The sequence below is a fragment of the Saccopteryx bilineata genome, chromosome 10 (genome assembly GCF_036850765.1).
Source record: "Saccopteryx bilineata isolate mSacBil1 chromosome 10, mSacBil1_pri_phased_curated, whole genome shotgun sequence".
Lineage (NCBI taxonomy): Eukaryota > Metazoa > Chordata > Mammalia > Chiroptera > Emballonuridae > Saccopteryx > Saccopteryx bilineata.
The window spans coordinates 44,574,863-44,597,053 of NC_089499.1; the positions used below are offsets into that span (position 1 = coordinate 44,574,863).

A 22,191-nucleotide genomic window follows, 5' to 3' on the forward strand; every position below is an offset into this window, starting at 1 on the left:
CCAATGCTCTAGCCACTGTGCCTCCGCCTGGTCAAGCTATTAGTTCTATGAATTTTCTGTTTTATTAAGCTTAATTCATGTATTTTCATTCTTTTTCATTTATTAGTATAAGTAAAACAGTCATGATTTCTTCTGAGCACTATTTTAGTAGGATCCCACAAATTCTAATACATGAAGCATTTTTTATTATTCTTATTTTCTAGGTATTCTTCAATTTTTATATAGATCTCTTTTTTATCTGGGTTGTTTAAAAGATAGTTTTTTAAAATTTGTTTATAGTTAGTCATTTAACTGTTTATACCATAGTCACATTTAAATTGGCAAAACTGGACAGAGAGCTGTCATGCAAAGAAAAATAAATGAAGATTTTCCTAAAGCTCGAGGAGGGACATACCACAGTAACACAAGGATGACTGCCGCAATGTGGCAATAGCGCCAAGGTGTACAGTGGGAGGGTTAAAGGTGCTCCATCCAGCACAGTTGGCCTACTTATGTTGGCAGGAGACCACTGCTGTTTCCTAAGGGGAATTTCCTAATATGCTTGGTAAGCCGATCCTTTGTAACACAGAAGTAAATGGAGTAGGGTGATTAGAAGAGAATTTATTTTTTAATTTTAATTTTTAATTTTTTTACAGGGACAGAGAGAGAGTCAGATAGAGGGATAGATAGGGACAGACAGGAACGGAGAGAGATGAGAAGCATCAATCATCAGTTTTTCATTTCATTGCGACACCGTAGTTGTTCATTGATTGCTTTCTCCATATGCGCTATGACCGTGGGCCTTCAGCAGACTGAGTAACCCCCCCCCCACTCTAGCCAATGACCTTGGGTCCAAGCTGGTGAGCTTTTTGCTCAAGCCAGATGAGCCCGCACTCAAGCTGGCAACCCTGGGGTCTCGAACCTGGGTCCTTCCATATCCCAGTCCTACGCTCTATTCATGCGCCACCACCTGGTCAGGCGAGAATTTTTTTAAATATCCAAGCAGTAGGGTTTTGTGATCCATAATTTTGTGATTAATTTCTAGTTTTTCTTATGTTATCATGTTTGGTATTATTTCAGCTCTTTTGTTGAGGTTTTATTTGTGGCCTTAATACATAGGAAAATATTTTGAAATATATGTCAATTAAAACTGTCTTGTTGCCTCACCAGGTGGTGGTGCAGTGGATAGAGCATCGGACTGGGACACAGAGGACCCAGGTTCGAAACCCCAAGGTTGCCGGCTTGAATGCAGGCTCCCTAGCTTGAGTGTGGGGTTGCTGGCTTGAGCATGGGATTATAGACATGACCTCATGGTCACTGGCTTGAGCCCAAAGGTCGCTGGCTTGAAGCCCAAGGTAGCTGGCTTGAAGCCCAAGGTCGCTGGCTCTACTAGAGCCCCCTGGTCAAGGCACATAGGAGAAAGCAATCAGTGAACAACTAAGGAGTCACAAGGAAGAATTGATGCTTCTCATCTTTCTCTCTTCCTGTCTGTCTGTCCCTATCTGTCCCTCTTTCTGTCTCTGTCACAAAACAAAACGAAACAAAACAAAACTGTCTTGTTAATTATGCAATTTTTCTTTTTCTCTCTTTACCTAATTTGGTCCCTTGATCTATCATGAGTTAAAAAGAGGTGAATTAAAATCACTTGCCTCTACTGTGTCTGACTGTCCTTCCTCGTGCTTCTTGTAGCTTTTGCTCTGAGTTTTGGTAGTGTTATTTGGTGTGTTAGGCATTCAATTGTGGCTCATATTCTTTATTATCATCAAGTATTCTTTTTTGTCTCATTTACCCTGAATTTGACTTTACTTGACTATATTAAGGTGATAATGCTTGTTTAATGTGAGGTAGCACTTACCTGGAATATATTTGTCCTTCCTTTATTTTCAAAATTGTTGAATCACTTTGCTTTGGGGATTTCTCTTGTAGGAATCACACTGTTGGGAGTTTTGTTATAGAATCCTTTTTTTTTTTTTAGTAGTTTCTGTAACCATTCATTGACACAGCTGGTATTTTGGTCTTAGTTTTCTATCATATTTTATGTCTTTGTCTTTGGGCTTCTATTGGTTTATAAAAAAAAATTTTTTTTTCATGGTATGGTCTGTTTTATTATGTGCTGGGTTCCTCCCGAAGACTGGAAGACTTGTGTTTTTAGTTCTTTTTAGTTCTTCTGGAGATAGCCTTTACAACTATGTAAAGGCATTATTCTTTTTTTTTTTTTTTTTTTTTTTTAGGACTGTGCTAGTTGTTTTCTTTCTGAAATATGACCATAAAATTAGTTTACAAATTTGGTGAATTTTGACTTCCTTTGTGATGGCTTTTTTTCTGGTGAGTTTTCTTGGTTTGTCGTATTTTTTTTTCTGTTCTTTTCCTCCTCCATCTCTCTCCTCTGGCATCTTTGACTATATGGTGTGCTGGTTGCTCTTTGAGGCAAACCTTCTCAGATCTGCATTTTGCAGGGGGTACATGTAGAGGAAGGTCATGGAAGTATTATAGGGGAGCAGGACCACTCCCACGTTCATGGTAACTTTGTTCACAGGACTGTGCCAGTGATTTCTTTTAGCTTTCACCCAGACAGCAGAGACCTGCAGCTACAGCCTTCCCCCAATTCAGGCCCTTCTCCCTCTCTGCCTCACCAACACACTGTTCCCTGTGAAGATGGCTGGCCTGTGGTTTTCTTTGTTAGCCCTGTCCCCTTTTTTTCGCCTGTACCCCCTGCCTCCCACTCACCCTCCGGTGGAGACCCCACCCCATTCTCAGATGATTACCTATGTTCATGTCCATGTCCCTGGGTGACCTAGGTGTCACAGGTAGTTCCCACTGCCAGACCATATACCCTGTTCCAGTTGTTCCTGATTAGGAGTCACTGGATTTTTGTTATTTGTTTTTTCCCGTTAGAGAGTGCCAGCCAAGAGATCTGCCAGCTTTATCTGAGCTTCGCAGCCACAGGTGTCATCTGTGCATGCTTTCTCACACCCGTTTGATCTTCACTGCTTTTGGCAGCCTCTCCTTACAAGTTGTGGTTCAGGTTACAAATGTGTTTTAGTTTGCTGGCAATAGAATTTGCATCTCTATTTCTTTTTCTCTTTTATTTTGGGTGATTTAAGATATGAAAAGGTGTAACTTGATTCTGCTTAGAACAGTCTAGTGTTGTGAATTTTCCTTTTTATGTGTTCTGGTATTCCTATAGATTAAACATCAGCCAGTGCTCTCTGGATGGAGTTGGTATGAGCTGAAGCTGAAGTCTAACCATAGGAAGGAAGGAAAACGGGAATTGAGAATAAAATAGAAGGGTTAAAAGAGAAGCCCACAGCGTCCCTCCCTGTGCTGTGCGCCAGCGGGGTTCCTTCCCTCTCCACCTGCACTTTGGCTGGGAGAATGCCGCTGTTTGGGTGGGAGGTCATGGCTAGGCTGACAGGGGGTGAAAAACATCTGTCCCTTGGTCTGTCTCCGAGGAAGTTGTTCTGAGCCCCGCAACACTCAGGCCAGGGTGGGGAGGGCACAGGTGTCTGCTCTGAACAGGCCACAGGGCTCGCTTTTCATCTCAACCTATACCAGGGACTATCCAATCACCCTGGGTTCTGGCTGATCTCCTAGTGATTGTGGCCCAGTCCTTCTCCCTGAAAACTAGGATCCTGCCTCAGAGGAAGTTTCCACAATTAACGCTGTTAATGGGGTTTATATGTCCAAAGAAAGAGCCTACCCCTCCAAAGGGAAAGGGTTCACTTGGGATGCCCAGCGAATAGAGCCAGAGAGGAAAACCTGCCCAGAGTCTCAGGCTAGCCTTTCGTATTGTTGTCTCGGATTCCTACACTATCTAGAGGGAGGTGTTTTATTTCCATTTTACTGGAGTCTTGGAGAAGTTAAGAGTCCTTCCTGTGGACACACAGCTAAGAGAGGGGTTTGGATGCAGTTCTGTTGGGTCCCAGAGCCTGAACACCCGCTCCTTTATTCCCCTGCTTCCTGCTTACCTTCCCATGGAGACCACCCCCCCACCCCCCATCCTCAGATGGTTGCTTTGTGTCCATGTCCATGTCCTGGGGTGATCTTGCTGGATCCCTGGTCTGTGTCTTGCTTCTAAACCCTTGCTGTACTTTAGATGCTATTTAAGCTCCCCAGGGCACCAAGGAAAGGAGACAAATGAGCCATATCCTACATGTTGTTGGCCCCCATGTCTTAAGCAACTGTGTTCCCCCAGCCTTGGCACAGGGCTTGTCCTCTGCAATCAAATGCACCTGGGTTCCTCTCCAGCATCTGTGATCTTGGACAGGTCACTTAGCCTCTCTGGGTTCAGTCCATAGTTCTAAAATGAAATTATCTATGACTGCTGCAAGTACAGAGAACATGGACTCTGAAGCTAGATGGCCTCAGTTTGAATCTTGGCTCAGCCTCTTATTAGCTGTGGAACTTTGGTTTATTACTTACCCTCTCTCTTTTAGTTTTCTCATCTATAAAATGGGAATAATGTATATGTCTTATTAGAAGGCTTAAGGACTAAATGAGCTATTAAATGGAAATCATTTTGAACAGTGTCTGGCATACAGCAAGTACTAGGTAAGTACCAGATATTATTATATTAGTTAATTACTATTAATGCATGATAAGGACCCAGCCAAGGCATGAGCATAAACGGCTGTGGATGATGCTGTTATATATAACCTGCGCCCTTTGTTTCCTTCCAGGAGCTTGGGCCCCTGCCCCAGCCCAGTAGAGGCTGCGGAGGTATACATCCCTGGCTGCAGGGAGTGGCAACTCCCACGAGGTAGCAGTGGCCTGCAGCGGTGGACCCAGCCTGGCAGTGAACCATGGGCCAGAAGCTCTCGGGGAGCCTCAAGTCAGTGGAGGTTCGAGAGCCGGCGCTGCGGCCGGCCAAGCCGGAACTGCGGGGAGCAGAGCCAGGGCGGCCAGCACGGCTGGACCAGCTGCTGGACATGCCCGTGGCGGGGATGGCTGTGCAGCTGCGGCATGCATGGAACCCTGAGGACCGTTCGCTCAATGTCTTTGTCAAGGATGACGACCGGCTCACCTTCCACCGGCACCCGGTGGCCCAGAGCACGGACGGCATCCGCGGCAAGGTAGGCCACGCACGCGGCCTGCACGCCTGGCAGATCCACTGGCCAGCTCGGCAGCGGGGCACCCACGCGGTAGTGGGCGTGGCCACGTCTCGGGCACCCCTGCACTCAGTGGGCTACACAGCTCTGGTGGGTAGTGACGCCGAGTCGTGGGGCTGGGACCTGGGCCGCAGTCGTCTCTACCATGATGGCAAGAACCGGCCTGGAGTGGCCTACCCGGCCTTCCTGGGGCCGGAGGAGGCCTTCGCACTGCCAGACTCGCTGCTTGTGGTGCTGGACATGGACGAGGGCACGCTCAGCTTCGTGGTGGACGGCCAATACCTGGGCGTGGCCTTTCGTGGTCTCAAGGGCAAGAAGCTGTACCCGGTGGTGAGTGCTGTGTGGGGCCACTGTGAAGTCACCATGCGCTACATCAACGGCCTTGACCGTAAGTGCAGCCAGCTGGGTGGAGGGTGAGGGAGTTCAAGAATCTGCCTGTTCCCAGGGGCGCTGGGGAGGGAGGCTGGAGGCAGGTAAGGCCCTGCCCTCCGTTGGCACTCGGGATAACCCTGTCATGTGTAGAGGCTAGTTAGAACGTGGACTTGGAGGACAGGCTCTTAGATTTCATTCCTAACTCTCCTTCTCTGGCTTAGTAGTCTTGGGCTGTGCCATAGTTTCCCTATTTGCAAGAGTTACACAGTGTTAGTAATTTGGGTCAGGGTTGTGTTGAAGATCGAATAAGATAGTAATGTATGTGAAGTGATTAGAACAGTGACTGGCATCTAATAAGACCTTGGAATGTTGATACTAATCTTAAAACTTTTGATCTGTATAAAGGTTATGTGAAATGATGTCTCCTGTGTGCCCAGCCTCTTTCTCACAGTAGAAGGAGGATGGTAGCTAGAAGGCATAGGCCCCATATTTGAATGCCATCCACTCAAGTTACTGATAATTAATAAGTAATGATAACAGCAACTATCATTCATTGACCACCAACTCTATGCAGGACAAACACCCAAATTTCTGCTCTTCCTGGTGAGCTGTCTGTCAAAAGGGCAAATTCCTCTTCTCTAACTGCTAATTGCCTCATGGTAATGAGCGCTGCAAGTTGTGGGATCTTCTGGTTTTTCCAAGAGGACCCAAAAATCTAGATTTTGTGTGAACTATCCCAATTTTAAAGTTGGCTGCTGCTGAAAACACCATGTGCACCAACAAAACATTCCTGTAGGCTACAGACAAGTTGATAGGCCGCTGGGTTTGGCCCGTAACAATTTTAAGGTCTCTTGTCATGTATATACACAATCATCCTATGAGGCAGCAATAGTGAAAGTGGTTATTGGTCTTAGGATGGAGTCACTCCTGGAAGCTGGGGGCCTCTGGACAAAGGGTACATGGACATCTATTCCATGACGATGGGTGGGACCTCGTGGCCTCTCATGCTCCTTGTCTAAACACATCCTGCCACATGCTTTATGAAGCCCACAGAGGTGGGCATTGATAGCCGGAATTTCAGTTTATTTGTTTTAAATGAGAGATATAATTTCTCCCATTTCAGAGATGAGAAAACTGAATAGTGGAACTATAGAAAGCTAGTTCCATGTCTCCCTGGGTCTGTCAGCCTCTGCAGCTTGCTCTTTTTTTCATACTTCCCCCTTGAGTTGGGGACTGAGAGTAACACTCAGGAAAAGAAGTCAAGAACAGAATTTTACTCCAGTAATATTTACACTTGCTCAAGCACAGGGTGGGCTGACTTTTCAAGGGTACAGGCTAACAGACTGTGGCTGGTATGCTGAGCTCTCTCTGGTATAATGGGTGACATTTTTGCTCATATTTCATTTTTGTGGTTGTTGGACAAACATTGCCATTGAATGTCACGGTGTTGTTCTATTTACTCTGATTAACTGGTTAAAGCTAGGAGCAGTTGAGAGTGTCTTGACAAAGCTAGTTTAGTCATCCTAGTGCCTTGTGGAGACTGTCCGGATCCCTCTCAGATCCTGGTGACCAGGCAGAGTTGGTGCTGGGAAAACCAACACCCAGCAGTGCCGTCTTAAACAGAATTGGAAAATTTACTTGCCAGAATTGATCCTTGTACTAGATGGATAGACTTGCTATATGGCTCTTAAGTCTGATGAGTCAGTCACTCAAATGCCTTATGACTCATTTTACTCATCCATAAATTGGGACAGTATCAGATCCCTTTCATAGCTACTATGAGATCTTGTGCAGTGGCACCAGTAATAAAGTAGCCGGGATTAAAGGCTGGTGTTGATACCCTCTGGGAGCTACCTGAGCCAACAGTTGGGCCCCCAAGGTGGGCTTTCTCTTGGGGGGCATTGATTCACACTTGGGTATTATCCATTGCTTGGTTTTCAGGTACAAAAGCTAAGGTGCTATCAAAGTCTCAGGCAGTGGCTCTCCCACGCTTGATAGATTAAGAGCAGTCAAGCCATGGTGTCTTCTTTGGTGTACTGCTGGTGGTGGTGGGGTCTAGGTGGAAGGGACAGTTGTGTTTGGGGCATTTGAGATTTTGGGTCCTTCAGGTGGCTAAAGAAACTTCATGAGACTGACATTTGGATTGGCAATGGTTCTTTTCAGGTTGGCTGAAGCTGGAATGCCCATCCAGGGCTCAAGGGGAGTCCAGGATGTCATGTGATATGAGCCTATGGCAACTCCTATTCGGTGACAGAATTGACTATTTTGCTGTAGCACTGACTTGTTGCCCAGGTAGAAGTAAGGTTCTCTCTCAGGTAGGGTATGGCTGTAGAAAGAGGGAGCTTAGCTTTGCTAGGCTTCAAAAGGTCCATGGTCAGTGGGACAGGTCCTGACAATAGGGTGGGCCGTAGGACAGGCTGTGGTGGAGTCTGACGAGGGCTAATTGGGAAGGGACTCAGTGATGCCGATACCTGGTAATGTGGGCTGAAGCCCACCAGGGGATCCCTGGGCACTGGAAAGAGCTGGGCCCTAGGGAGTCTCTGGGCAGGAAAGGTAACCCAAAGTGGGGTCTGTGCTGAGAAGAATTCTGAGCCAGGTTGTAAAATGGTGGCAGATCCCCAGTCTCAGACTCTACTGGGGTGTTGCTGCAGGTGAAGAGAGGTTCAAGAACAGAAAGGTGGGTCTGTTCTCTGGGATTGCATCCCCACCAGATAACGGAGGCAGAACTCTGACCAAGGCCCCTCACGGACCCCAGCACTCACCAGGAGGCCGTAGACAATGAGCTTCACTATTTTCTTTTGTAAAGCGGGCATGATAAAGCTCACTGGCACAGAGCAGACACACAGCAATTGGTGCTCACTGCTTTGATTAACCAGGAGAGCTGGACTGGGTCCTGGGTTCACCTATGAATTAAAATTAAAATGGCCTTAATAGAGGCTTCTCTTCTAATGTGATTAAAGTAAGTTAATGGATACCATTTTCTCATTTTTAAAATTTTTATGACTATAAAAGCAAGACTTAGAAAGTGCTAACCGCATTTAACTCCGAAGCATGTGTTTGTTGAGGGCAAGAGCTCCCGAAAGTGCTCTTTCATTCGCAAACGTGTTTCTTCAGCCATGCCATGGAATGAAACAGCTCAGCATCCTGGGGATTACTGTAAAGAGCCACAGGATGCCCAGGGCTCTGCCACCCCAGTGCGCTGAGAAATGAGGAACCGAGGCCAGGCAAATGGGCCAGCTGTCTCCCGGTGAGGAGGTCCAGCGCCCAAATAACAACAGCAATAATTAATACTTATATAATAACAGCAAAAACTAATAGAGTGCTTAGTCTGTGCTAGATTCTATTTTAAGCACTTTACAAATTCTAACTCAATTCTTGTAACAACTCTTTGAGCTACTGCCTTATTATCATCCTTATTTTATGATGAAGAATCGAGGCACAGAGAGTTTGAGTAAGTTGCTCAAGGTCACACAGCTAGTAACTGGGGTCACTAGAATTCACATTGGCAGACTTGTCCAGTGGATGCCTTGTGGAGATGTTTGCAGACAAAGCAGGAAGAGAATGGATAAGAGAGGTTGCTTCACCCAGCCAGGTGCAGCAAAGGGCAGCACCTTCAGCGTGAGTTTGGGTGACACCCTGAGATGCTGTCCCTGCATTTCCTCCTCCCAGCGGCTTCATCTTCAGGCCTTGAAGCTCTTGGCTGAGCACAGAGTTCCTCAGGATGTTCCAAAAAGCTAGTTGCGTAAACAGCCCCGGCAGTGGTTGTGAATCAGGCACACTTTGATTGCCAAAGGGATAATGTCACTGAAAATGTCCCAACTGCTGTGAGGTTTGGCCTCCGGGGTAGGCCAGGCCTTGGAATCAGCCCTGGGCTGGTTTTAGGAATTGCTCCTGGGCTCCTGCTCCTGGCTCTTCCTCTGTGCTGGCTGCCGGGAGGGTTGACAGACTGGCTTTGTCTCCTTCCTGTCTTGGAGTTCTTGGGTGGTGAGTGGTATGTGAGTGACACAGGAAGTGGAGAGGAGCCACAAAGACAAGCAAGCTTGGAGTCTCGAGTAGCTTTGATTTGGGAGTCATCATAATTATACTTTTTAAAAGATACCACCCGTGTTCCTTATCTTGGGCCAACTGTTGTACTCACTTTATTCTTTTTCTCAGTTCACACAATGAATCTTGAAGCAATGTGGCTATTATTATCCCCACTTTATAAAAGAGGAAACTGATTCTTGGAAGGTGAAGAATTTGCCCAAAGCCACACAGCTAGCAAGTAGCAAAGCTGTGCTTAAACCCAGGTTGTAAGCACTCCTGTGCCCTGCCCCCTGCCACCTGGGCCAGACCTGCCTCCACTCTGCCCACTGAGCAGGGCCTGATTCCACAGAGCAGGTGGTGGTGTCCTGGGCTGACTTTCTGGGAGATGGAGAGTGGGAACCATAGGCTCTTGGGCCTAACTGGCAGAGAGGGCTTGTCTGCCTGTATTGAGCTGGGGAAATTGTATTTCCAGACGTAGTTCCTAGATGGTTTAATTGATCTGCCAACAACTATTTATTGGTGCAATGGCTCAGCAGAGGAGGCTGGTGGTCAGCCAAGTTTTCTGAGGGCCAGAGAGAGTTTTCTACCAGAATGACTGCAAGGACACTATCCCCTTGCCAGAGCTGTTCTCCCAGTCTGTGCTGAACTCCCGACCTTCCAGCTCAACTCCCGTGTGTGTCGTGGGTAGCTTGATCCCCGTAGCCTTGCTGACATCTGGACTCAGCTCCTCTTCCCCCTGACCAGGTCCAGGCCTGTCTCCCTTTCACCCCCTGCTGTGTTCTGCCCTGACACAAGCTCATCCCCTGCCCTCAGCCCAGGGCTCTGTCTCCTGCACCCTCAATTCAGCACTGAGTTCTCCCCCGTCCACCCCATTCACTCACTTTCCACATGAGTCTGCCAGCTTTCCCCAGATGGATATGACGTTCCTCAGGGCATAGAGGGTGACTCAGGAGGCATGCATGGGGAAGTGGACAAGGAGGGATTTAAAAATAGGATGCATTTACTTCTCGAAGGTAAACTGTGCCTGTGGTGGCAAATTTGAACACTACCAAGGGGTGTCCAGTGAAATACCACCCTGTAGCTCCCAGATCCTCTCCCTGCTGGTGACCACCCTGAGCAGTCTCTTGTGTGTTCTTCCAGAATTTTATGACAGAGACATTTTACACAAATGTGATCATACTGCAAACATTGCTCTGCATCTCATTTCCCCCTTAATCTATCTTGGTGATTGTTTATTATGATTAACACAGAGCTGCCTCATTCTTTATTAACAGCTACATGGATTTCTATGGTATGGCTACATCATAATTTAATTATTCCAACCCCTATTTTTGGACATTTGGGCAATTTCCAGTCTTCGAGAATAAACTTTTGATCCTGATTTGAAGTCCATTTCTCCCTTCTTCTGGCTAATTAACACCCTTGAGCCTTAGTTTTACCATCTGTGCAATGGGAATAATTATATGTACCTTGGAGCATTCCTGTAAGCATTTCCGTAATTGATGCAGAGAAGAGCGTGATCTAACAGTTGGCTCAGAGTAGGTGCATGGTGGAAGGGAGCTGTGGAGGTTATTTTGCTTATCCTGCATTACCAATCACAGCATGCCCAGTGCCGAGCTCATCTTGGGCACCTGATGAATGCGTGTGAGTGATTCGCTTTCTAGTTTAAAATACAGCAGAATCGCATTAATTTGTTACTAAGGAGGCTTTATAAAAACATGGTTGGACTAAGATCTTTTGAGCTATATAATCCAGTCAGTCCTCACAGAGAGTGGGTGTCAGCGCAGTAAGACCTCTGGGCCCACTTGCACAGAGAAAGGCCATGCTGAGTGTGTTTCGCTGTTCTGTTATTGCTGCGGCTGCAACTGCTGACAGTGGAGGTTCTTTGAGGTGGAGGCTGCATCCTTTGGCCGCTCCCCACATCATCCCTTGGAACAGGGTTCATAATAGGTACTCAGTAAGTGCATATTAATGTACTGGCCTCCCACCAGTTGTTTTTTTTCCTGCATGGTCGCCCGACCTAAGTCACAATTGGCTGGAGTAGAGGAGGGCATGGCTATCAGCTGTCGCCACCTTGGAAACCTGACTCCTGTGTGACCCGTTCCCACCTCTCATTGTGTGCCCTGCACAGCACATCTGTCCCCATACCCAGCCCAAGTGGAGGCTACATGATGGGCCCTCAAATTTGATTCAGGATCTCAACATTCAGACACTGGTCCCTACCCTTTGTTTTCCACAGAAAAGAACAGAATTTCAGCTAAAAAAAGGTTTTGCTCAGACACTGTGGCGTGCTTTGAGGGTTTTTTCCACAGTTAACATAGTCATGAGTAGATTCAATCTAGGAAGTCTGCCTGCAGGAAGGGGGGATTTAAAGTACAGGCCCAATCAGGCTGAGCATGTGATGAAGGACTCAGGGGTCTCACAGCCCTGGACTCAAACCTGACTTGACTGCTAATTAGCTGTGACCTCCTGCAAGTCACTTCACCCCTGAGCTTCAGTGTCCTTATTTATAACAGTAATAGCAATTTACTTTGCCATGAGGTATCAGGTTCTTTGACAATACAGACAAAGTGATTGGGTTAGTGCCTGGTACATAGTAGGTACCAAAAAAAGGTGAGTTAAAAAATTGCCAATTATGACTTTTACAGATCCCACTGATTGGTACAATTACTTTGTGTGATTAAATGTAGAAATTATTATCATTAAATTTTAGTCCACACTGAAATCTGAGGGGTTTCACACCAAGGAATATGTTGATTTGGGAGGTTTTAAAATTTTTTCTCTTTAATATGCATGAGGGAAATGTCATCTGAGGTTCAGAGGCTACTGTGAATATGTTACAAATGAGCTGACAGTGTTTAGCCTTCACCATGAGCCGTTTTAAAGGTTTCTGAGTCAGTCAGCAAGGATGTCCCAATGGGCAGTGTCCCCAGCAGTTGTGCCCACGTGAATATTTAGCGGAGATGAGCTGCTGAGGCGGTGAGCCCAAGGGCAGCATCTGCCCTGAACATGTTACCAGGCCTGGCTATGGCCACTACTGGACCTCTGGAGGAAAGCGAAGGGGAAAGAGGTGGCCAGTCTCTACTTAGAGGGGCTGGCAGGAGGGAAGGGCAGGCTCCAGGCATTGAGGCCGGAGCAGATGCTGTCCAGTAGTTGGTGCGAGACCCCCATTTTACAGGTGGGAACTGAATGGGCCATGGAGCTGGGAAGACTTGTCCAAAGTCACCTGCTAATTAAAACCCAGGCTTCTAATCCCCCATAAAAACAAATCTCACCAGAAATAGGGAGTGAGGATTCAGGGCAGTTTATGGGTCTGTCTTGAAGAATCCCGACACCGATGGTGGAACACATTGGACTGCAGGGGGAGAAGGATGGGTGGGGGTGAAGGAGACTAAAGGGCTTCCTAAGGAGTGGCCTAGGAGCTTGGGCAGAACTTTGATAGGTGCTCCCAGCACCCCCCCACACACACATAAAGACCCTCCTTGGCTTCTCAATGCCTCCCCACATGCCCGAGACCCTGTCCCTACCCCAGCTCCGACCACAGAACAACTGGGTTCAGCACATCAGAGACCAGAGATAACTGGTCTTCGTCACATACCACCTGGCTGATCTAGGCCTGAGTTTCTTGATTTCTCATACCTGTAAAGTGAGTATGATGGTGGGATTTGCCTAATAGACTTGTCACCAGTGCTTCTCAAACCTTAATATGCCTTCTGGTCAGCTAGGGGGTCTTGTGAAATGCAAGTTCTGACTTAGTAGACCTGGGTAGGGACTTAGGTTCTACATTTCTTACAAGCTCCTGGGTGATGCCCATGGTGCTGCCTATTGAAGGTGGGGCAGAGGACAAGGCTTCCTCACCCCTGAGGTGGTTCCCTAATCCCAGCACCATCCACCCACCTAACCCCGCTCTGATCATTCAGCCACGTTAATCTGCTTAATTCCTCTGTGCCTCGGTCTTGACCGACCTCTTCATTGAAAATGACCCACTTCCCCTGTTCCAGTGAGGCCGAGTTGCCTACCCTGGCTCTGCCCACCACCCCCTCCTAGCTGGCTAAGGTGACTGTGATTCCTGTGTCTTCTCATCCCCCCCTTTTTTGTATTTTTCCGAATTGAGAAGGGGGGGCAGACAGATTCCTGCATGTGCCCAACCAGGATCCACCCGGCATGCCCACCAGGGGGCGATGCTCTGCCCATCTGGGGCTTTGCTCTGCTGCAACCAGAGCCATTTTAGCGCCTGAGGTGGAGGCCATGGAGCTGTCCTTAGCACCCAGGCCAACGTGGTTCCAATGGAGCCTTGGCTGCGGGAGGGGAAGAGAGAAATAGAGAGAAAGGAGAGGGGGAAGGGTGGAGAAGCAGATGGGCGCTTCTCCTGTGTGCCCTGACTAGAAATTGAACCCAAGACTTCCACACTTTACCAGTAAGCCAACTGGCCAGGGCCTCTCTTCCCTTTTTTTTTTTTTTTTTTTGGATTTTTCTGAAGCTGGAAATGGGGAGGCAGTCAGACAGACTCCCGCATGCGCCCGACTGGGATCCACCCAGCACGCCCACCAGGGAGCGATGCTCTGCCCATCTGGGGCGTCGCTCTGTCGCGACCAGGGCCACTCTAGCGCCTGGGGCAGAGGCCAAGGAGTCATCCCCAGCGCCCAGGCCACCTTTGCTCCAATGGAGCCTCGGCTGCGGGAGGGGAAGAAAGAGACAGAGAGGAAGGAGAGGGGGAGGGGTGGAGAAGCAGATGAGTGCCTCTCCTATGTGCCCTGGCCGGGAATCGAACCTGGGACTTCCGCACGCCAGGCCGACGCTCTACCACTGAGCTAACCGGCCAGGGCCCTCTCTTCCCTTTTTAATCCAGCCCACTACCCTCTTGTTCTCATCCTTCCCAACTACCATGTGACAGTTTATGTGTTCTGGACCCTAAGTTCTCACCATTCCTGCAAGGTCAACACAAGTAAGTCCATACTATTTTCCATGAATTTCCCATGAGGGACACTTTGTTTGGGAAGGGATTACCGCAAATAGAAACCAGCTTTTTGTTAAACAGTTGCTGATTGAGCGCTTACAAAGGGTCAGACATTGCTCGGTGCTGCTTGGGCATCATCTTAGGTAAACATCCGCCCGCAGTGCACGTGCCGGCAAGCTGCCTCTGCGCGTTAGCTCGTTGGACCCCGTGGATGAGGAGAGGGTACCGTCCTCCCACTTCACAGGCAAGGAGACTGGGGCTGACAGAGACGAAGAGGCTGCTTGCAGCACATGCTGGGGAGGCGGCCATCTGCACACCTGACTCCAGGCTCAAACTCCAGTGCCCACGGCACTGACCTTCGTGTCACCAGGTCACCGTGAGTGTTTACTGAAGCTGGCATTGGCAGGTGTCATTTAAATTCCCTTAAACACACTAGAGTCAAGCTGATAGGATTTGGTGCCGACGCTGATGGGTGCTACTTAGGAAAGCCAGGACTAGAGTCGGCAACTTCGCAGGAGCATGGTTAAAGGACCGGGAGAGCACATGGCCTGCTAGACAGGCGGCAGCGGTGTTTGCCCACGGCCAGGAAGCCAGCCGATCCTCCCAGTCTTGTCCCTTGGTTGAGGCGAGGGGGCGGTTAGCCTGAGTTACGGTTTAGCCAGACACTAATAAGGCTGCTTGTCTGCGGCCTTCCATAATTCAAGGTAAGGCTGTGCTGTTTAATAGCCCTTCTTCATCAGATCTCCCAGGACTCGGTGCCTCCTTAATGATTTATTTGCTTGGGATGAAATTAAGCCGAGACAGCGTGAGCTTGGAAAATACTGCCGTGCTGGCTTCCCACTTTTTATCTTTGCTGGCGGCTGCTACTATAAATAGAGCTGCTAGGCCCGCTGTGTGACCCTACTGCTGGGACCCCCGATGGGCACAGGCTTCCCCTTGTAGGCCCTTGGGACCACACTTGATGGGGCATCTGCTGCCCTTCATCTCTCCCCCTCCTAGGCCAGCGACCACACTGGGTGCAGCGAGGGGCCAGAGCTGCCAGCGGAGATGTCGTCCTTCGGGCTTAGAATCATTTAAGGGGAAGCGTTTGAGTCGATCCGTTTGGGCCACAGCCGCATGCCAGGTCTCGCTCTGTTTGTTGATGTTTGTTCCTCAAAATGCATTTCACGAGGACATCTGAGGTTGAGAACTGGTGTACCTCTGGTATTTAGTCAGGCGGGTGACAGCCCTCTCTGCCTGATGTCTGGGCCTCGCTAGGGGGGGGCATGTGGGATCCTGTGCTCCCTGAGAGTAGCGCCTCTGGAGTGAGGGGCCAGAGTCGCCGCTGAGCGCCCCTGACAGCACTCACCTGGAGGCCAAGTGCCAAGGGTGGGGTTGGGATGTTTCGTGGGGGCTCCTTTTGAAGTCTAGGACCTGGAAGACTCAAGCAGCCTGAGGAAAGGGGGTACGTGTAAGGTTGCATGAGGACTGGGGTGGGTCCAGGAGTGGGAGTGTGCTCAGGCACCCGTTGCTGCCTCGGCTGCACTTCTGTCCCAGGACCAGCCCCTTCCAGCTGTTCCTGACCTCTCCTGTATTTTTTCTGTTCCTTCATAATTTGGACACCTTTTGGCATTTAGCTCACTGTGGCCCTGACACCGCCCCTGTGCTCTGACAGCTTCCACCTCACTGTTAGCTGGCATCTTATTGTCCTAGGTCTTGTTTTAAAGTCCTGAGAGTCACTGACGGGCTTAGTGCTTCTCAGGCCAAGGTTCCCAATGGTCCTCTGATTGGCTGCCTCTGGCTTGCGTCCTACCTGCTGGTTCCCTTAGCTATAGGGAGTCCTGGAGGGGGTCACTCAGCACACCTGCCTGCATGTCAGCATCCCTTTAGGAGAGGGTAAAAAACACAGATTTTGGCTATCTCTCACCTATTTAATCAGTAGGCCTTTGAGAAAGAGAGAGAGAGTGTGAGTGTGTGTGAGTGTGTGTGTGTGTGTGTGTGTGTCAAGCTTCCTAGTTGATAATGTCATCAACTCAGCACTGGCTGGAAGGAGGCTGCTGGGGTGGGTAGGTGCAGGGTCACGGAGGGAGAGGGTGCAGGTGGGTGACAGTGGTGTCCCAGATTCATAGGAACTGCTTATCAGGAAGTGCAGGCCAAGGTACAGCAGTGTTTGGGCTCCCAGTCGACTGGGTCAGGTGTGGGGGATGTGAAGACTGTGCCTATAGCTCTCGTACCAGGGAAACAGATGCTTTGGTTCACGTGTCCTCAGTGTTAGTGTTGGTGCTGAGTTTGGAAAGTCCGCTTTACCACCTCGTCTCCTCGTGGGGCGTCCCAGGGGCTCAGGATTGACTTAGGAAGCAATGCCCAAAGCCAGCCCCTGGGAGCTGTGTGTCCTTGTGTGTGCCACTTCTGCACCCTCAATCGAGACGGCGATGCTACAGTCAGGAGTCCTCCTGAGGTGCTGCGTTTCTCTCAGCTGGCAGGGGGAGGGGGGGCTAGTCTGTGTGTCCGGCACCTGGCACAGTGTCTGTTGACTAACAGGATAGCTCAAGTCCACAGAGCAGGACAACAATCACTGTGCTTTTGGGTAGAGGGCAAGACCCAGGGAAAGAGCATGCTCTTCCCACAGCCTTGGTGCAAACAGAAAGTGTCTACAAGCTTCTCATTGACACTTCGGGGAAGAGAATACTGAGAAGGTTCTAGTTAGCGAGGAAAAGGACCTTGAAATCAGTTGTACCCAGCCCGTAGCCACTGGTTTGATCTCTCTGTAAAGAAGCCTGTTTCTTTTCCCATAACCACACACAGCCCTGTGTAGGCCAGTCTGTCCCTGGCATGGGAAGGGATGGTGACATCAGCCATTTGTACTTTAACTCGGCCTTGCGAAGGGCCTGCCCTGTGCCGTCCTGGGCCAGGAGCTGGCTGCAGTGGTCAGCCAGGCAGGCCCTCTTTCCATTCTCCCTGGAGCCCATGGTCTGCCGGGAAGTCACCGTCACAATAGCAGAGGCTTTTTATCAGTCAGAAAAATCACTCAGTGGGTATTTTTTAGACATCTCCTATGTGCCAGGCACTGCAGATACTGTGATAACTATTCAAGGGGAGAGACAGAAAAAGAAGAAAGCCCAAGCAAGTGCTATGGTCAATTTAGATATACACGTAGTTCAGTGTGATTTAAGAGAACAAACCCAGAGGAAAGGATGGGAGGAAGTGTTTCCCAGCTGCTGCTTTGGGCCCTTTCTGGGGAGGGGACACGTGAGTGAGACCTACATGATGAGGTGAGGCAGCCATGAAAGATCGGGGGAAGAATGAGTCAGTGGGGACCAGCGTGTGAGGCTGTGGCCAGCAGGGCAGCCAGCGGGCCTGGGTGTGGTGCAGAGGAGAGTGAGGACCGCGGGACTTATGGGTCAGCAGGGGCTGCACACGGGGTCTGCGGGCTGCGGCATTGCCCTCCATCTGTCAAACTCAGCCATTTCACTGTTGCAGAAAAAGTCTTAAACAACCTTATTGTAAAGAAGCCATACTTGAAGTTTCTATTCCCGTTAGAGCAAGTCTCCCGGTTTTACAAAATGATGTGTTGGAACTTTGGTCAGAATAGCCTTTGACTGAGCCGATGAACTATAGTGCCATTTCCATTTTGCAGATGAGTTGATGGAGGCCCAGAAAGTTTGGGAGCCTTGCCTGGCTCACAGTGCGAGTGGGAGAGCTGATTTGAACCTCATCTTCTGTTTTTGCACCTGTCACTGGTCCAGAAGCAGATTCTAGGTGTGTGTATGTGTAAGCATAGACTCCCACAAGTTTGCAAGACCCATCTGGCAGTCCAGCCGGGAGAAGGAGCCTCTAGAGAGCAGGGGCCCGTGTGGCCTTGGTGAGTCTCCAGCCCACACTGTTCTTTTGTGCTTTCAGGCTGTTGAACAAGGTGAGAGCAGCATGACGGCTAGGGACTTGTGGGTCACACTCTTCCCCACTTGGACGGTGGGCAGGTACCCCAGGGCTTGGAGCTCACCCACACCTATAAGCAGAGGCCTGGGCCACCCACTCCCCACTGTGCTCTGGCTTCTCCACAGTCAGGCTGTATCCTGGGAAGGGGACACCAGAACTGGTTCTGCTCTGGTGGGTTCTGCCATCCCCTTTCCCCCCTAGTATGGCAGAGCCCCCAGGTTCTGACAGGCTTCTGCTGGCCTGGGCACTTGCCACCTCCAGGCTGAGCAAGCTACTCATGGGGACATGGTGGGTCGAGGGCTTTTGTTTCCCCTTTGACTGGCACAGGCAGCCTTCCTTGTCTTTTCAAGGTGTTTTGCCAAAATGGGTTGTTCATATGTGTGAAAGTTGAAAAAGCTTTCTTTACCTAAACTGATTTGATTTATCCAGTCTGATTTTGGGTGGAAAAAAGGAAGGAGAATAGATAGGTTCTAAAAAGAGCAATGGACTGGCTCAGCCCAGATCAGCCTGGCCACCAGCCACGTAATATTGGGTAAGTCACCTCCCCTCTGTGCCTCTGTTTCTCCATTGAAGGAAGGAGAGGATTGGACAAGATGACCTCAGAGGGTCTACAGTAGTCATTGGTATCAAATATTGAGAAATTGTCTGCACACCTGACTTTGGGATGACAAACACTTTGCACTGCTATGCTGTCCGTGACAGCAGCCACTAGCCACATGTGGCTATTTACATTTAAGTTTAAATTAATGGAAATTAATTTAAAAGTTCTTCAGTTGCGCTAGCCACATTCATGTGCTCCATAGCTGCAGGTGGCCAGCTGAGGGGGTGGGTACCGGAAGAAGATTCAGAGCAGATACCCTAGGAAACTGTACAGAATATCAGAGCTCCAGGGTGGGGAAAGCCAGGAGTGGGGGCCATGACAAGAGGTATGCCAGGAATTCAGAGGAGAACCTGGGGGAAGACAGGTCAGGAACCCTGTGGAGAGGGCAGGGGAGAGACGGCCTCAGTGTTAGCGACAACAGCCCAGAACACCCCAGTTCAGGCTGAGGAGCAGCAGCGCCCTTGCTAGGTCCTTGGTTGAGACCGAGTCCGCGGGGCCTCCATCTCCTGCTATGAGAGGGGAGGAATAAGAAAAAGGGTTGTTATGGAGAAGGAATAAAAGCAGACAGACCCTGACAGCCCTTTGCACATGGTGCAGCCTGGATCGGGAGAGACTGCTTCTCGTAGCACTGTGGATATTCGCCTTGACTTGTCATCATGGGCTGTGCTCAGTATGATTTGAAGGTACTGGGGTTCTTCTCCTTCACTCCAAGTGGACAGTAGATTCTTTGGACGAGCCTATTCTTCCTGTGTCCCCCACAGCTCTGAACACCCAGGCGGCTTTGCATCCGTGCTGTGGAGCTGCAGCAGAACAGAGTAGCACTGGTGGCCGCCTGTGGGCCGTGCTGGCTCTTGCCCCCCCCCCCCCCCCCCCGGCTGCCTTTCTCCAGCACAGCATCCTGCTCCCAGAGTTCTTAAACACTCCCTCTCCTTGTCCCTGACACATGTGTGCGTCTGGTTGTCATTTCTGAACCCATGGCCCATCTCAGGCTCTGACCCCAGCCCCGCCACGTGTAAACAAATCAAGGGCAGAGGTCAGAGGCCAGAGCTGGGCTTTGTCAGCATCTCATACGGGTGTGCGCTTGACAGGAAGTAGCCTGGTGTCCAGTTTCATGATGCAAGTCTGTCCCCGGACTGAAAGCAGCTTTCATCTGCATTCCTCGGTGACATCTCTGGCTGCCTTGTTGATGATGGATTGCCAGCGGCACACCCGCCTGGATGGGTTCATTGCTCAGGTCTGGCACTGGTTTTTCATGACGTCCCCACACAGACAGACAGGAGACAGAGAGGGGAGCCTGAATCCCTACAGGGCCATCTTTCCTGCCGCAAAATTGGTGTGCTTCCCAGCAAAGCTGTGGGTGAAGATAAGTCAGAGTGACCATTTGATGAACCTGTCTGCCCCAAACTAAGTGCTTTGTGTATATATACAATTCCATTAAGTTCTTTTGAGTGGTTTATGTTAATACCTCCATTTCATGGATGAAGAAATCGAGGCTCTGCAAGGCTAAAAAGCAGGGCCAGAACTGGAATTGGGCCCCCAGTCTGACTCCCAGGTTCAAAGTCTCCCTTTCAGGATGTACTGTAGGCTTCCTCTCTTGCCCCAGGTGTCTTCCCTCTGATCATGTGAGCTGCAGCAAGGTATTTAAGCACCTGGAATGCAGTGTGGCGCCCCGCCCTCCCTGCTTAGTCTCAGCGTGATGACCTGGGCCTCTCTAGGTACACGTGTAAGGCCAAGTCGTGCTGAGCTATGTGACCTGGGCCAGCCAGGGAAGCCCCCTGAGCCCCAGGTGCCTTCGCTAGACAGCGGGGCCGCCTTACATATCCAAAGAGCTCAGTGGGGTCCCAGGGACCTGGCGTTCCCCGGCTTCTTTGGAGGGCCCATGAGAACTGTGTTCCATGGTTTCTTGGAGGAGACACTATTGTCCCCATGCTACCGACTCCCACACCCCCAGTAGAACCTCGGTGGTGTCTCTCTTGGTCCCAGGTCCTGCTCAGCACAAGGCACAAGAAGGGCATCAGCCCCCCGTGGGCCCCATGTTCTCAGCCTCCTGCTAGGACAAAGGCCACAGTTGGCTCTGCGCTGGGGAGGAGGGTCTTGGCTGCGCTCCTTTCTCTGGGCAGAACCAGGGCGATGTGCCCCGTGTGTGGCCTCCCTCCCCAGACCCAGCTGCTCAGAACTTCATCACCAGAGCACAGCCCCCAGGCCTCAGGCCAGTAGCCACATCTCAGCTGGCAGATCTTACCTCCACACTTGTGCTTGTAGTGTGCCCCCTGCCTGATGCCACACTTCTTCAACTGCTTAAAGCTGTCCTTTCCCAGGGCTCAGAGAGATGCCAACTTCATTTTAAAAGTCCCCTTGAGTCATCGCGGTCCATATCGAGAACTCTGTTCTGAGCTGCTGGAGCACAGTTGATTGGACGGAGGGGGGTTGCAGAGCTTTATAACCCAGAAAAGAGGAAGGCACAGTCACCTTCTTAGTGACTCATCCCTGAACATCTTTCTCTGTGACTTCTCATTGAATTCTTGGCCCCTGCTTACCTCTCCCTCCTCTGAACTCCAGAACCTGCTGGTGGCCCTGCAGAGGGGAAGGCTCTGAAGGTAGGCAGAGAGCCAGGGTTGGAGTCCAAGCTCTGCCGCTCAAGGCTGTGGGACTCTGGGCTTTTGCTCTGGTGTCATCATCTGTAAAATGTGCTTAATGATGGCTGTGCTGGAGGGTGACAGAGAGGTCAGTGAGCCCTTCAGTGAAAAGCTGAGCACATGCCCGAGGCAGGGCCTCCCTGGATGGAGCTCCCCTGGACCTGTGTGTTTACCCGGGGAAGAACAGCCTGTGATACACATGCCCGAGGCAGGGCCTCCCTGGATGGAGCTCCCATGGACCTGTGTGTTCACCGGGGGAAGAACAGCCTGTGATACACATGCCCGAGGCAGGGCCTCCCTGGATGGAGCTCCCGTGGACCTGTGTGTTCACCGGGGGAAGAACAGCCTGTGATACACATGCCCGAGGCAGGGCCTCCCTGGATGGAGCTCCCGTGGACCTGTGTGTTCACCCGGAGAAGAACAGCCTGTGATACACATGCCCGAGGCAGGGCCTCCCTGGATGGAGCTCCCTTGGACCTGTGTGTTCACCCGGGGAAGAACAGCCTGTGATACACATGCCCGAGGCAGGGCCTCCCTGGATGGAGCTCCCGTGGACCTGTGTGTTCACCCGGGGAAGAACAGCCTGTGATACACATG

At 50.1% G+C, this 22,191-nt stretch overlaps 1 protein-coding gene across 1 annotated transcript in view; it reads left to right on the top strand.

Moving 5' to 3' along the window:
• SPSB4 (splA/ryanodine receptor domain and SOCS box containing 4) overlaps window positions 1–22,191 on the top strand; it is an 82,729-nt gene that overhangs the window by 10,352 nt on the left and 50,186 nt on the right. The window contains exon 2 of the mRNA XM_066244913.1: window positions 4,659–5,475. Coding sequence (XP_066101010.1) covers window positions 4,782–5,475 — 694 coding nt within the window. The 5' untranslated portion in view covers window positions 4,659–4,781. The remainder of the gene's footprint in view (window positions 1–4,658; window positions 5,476–22,191) is intronic.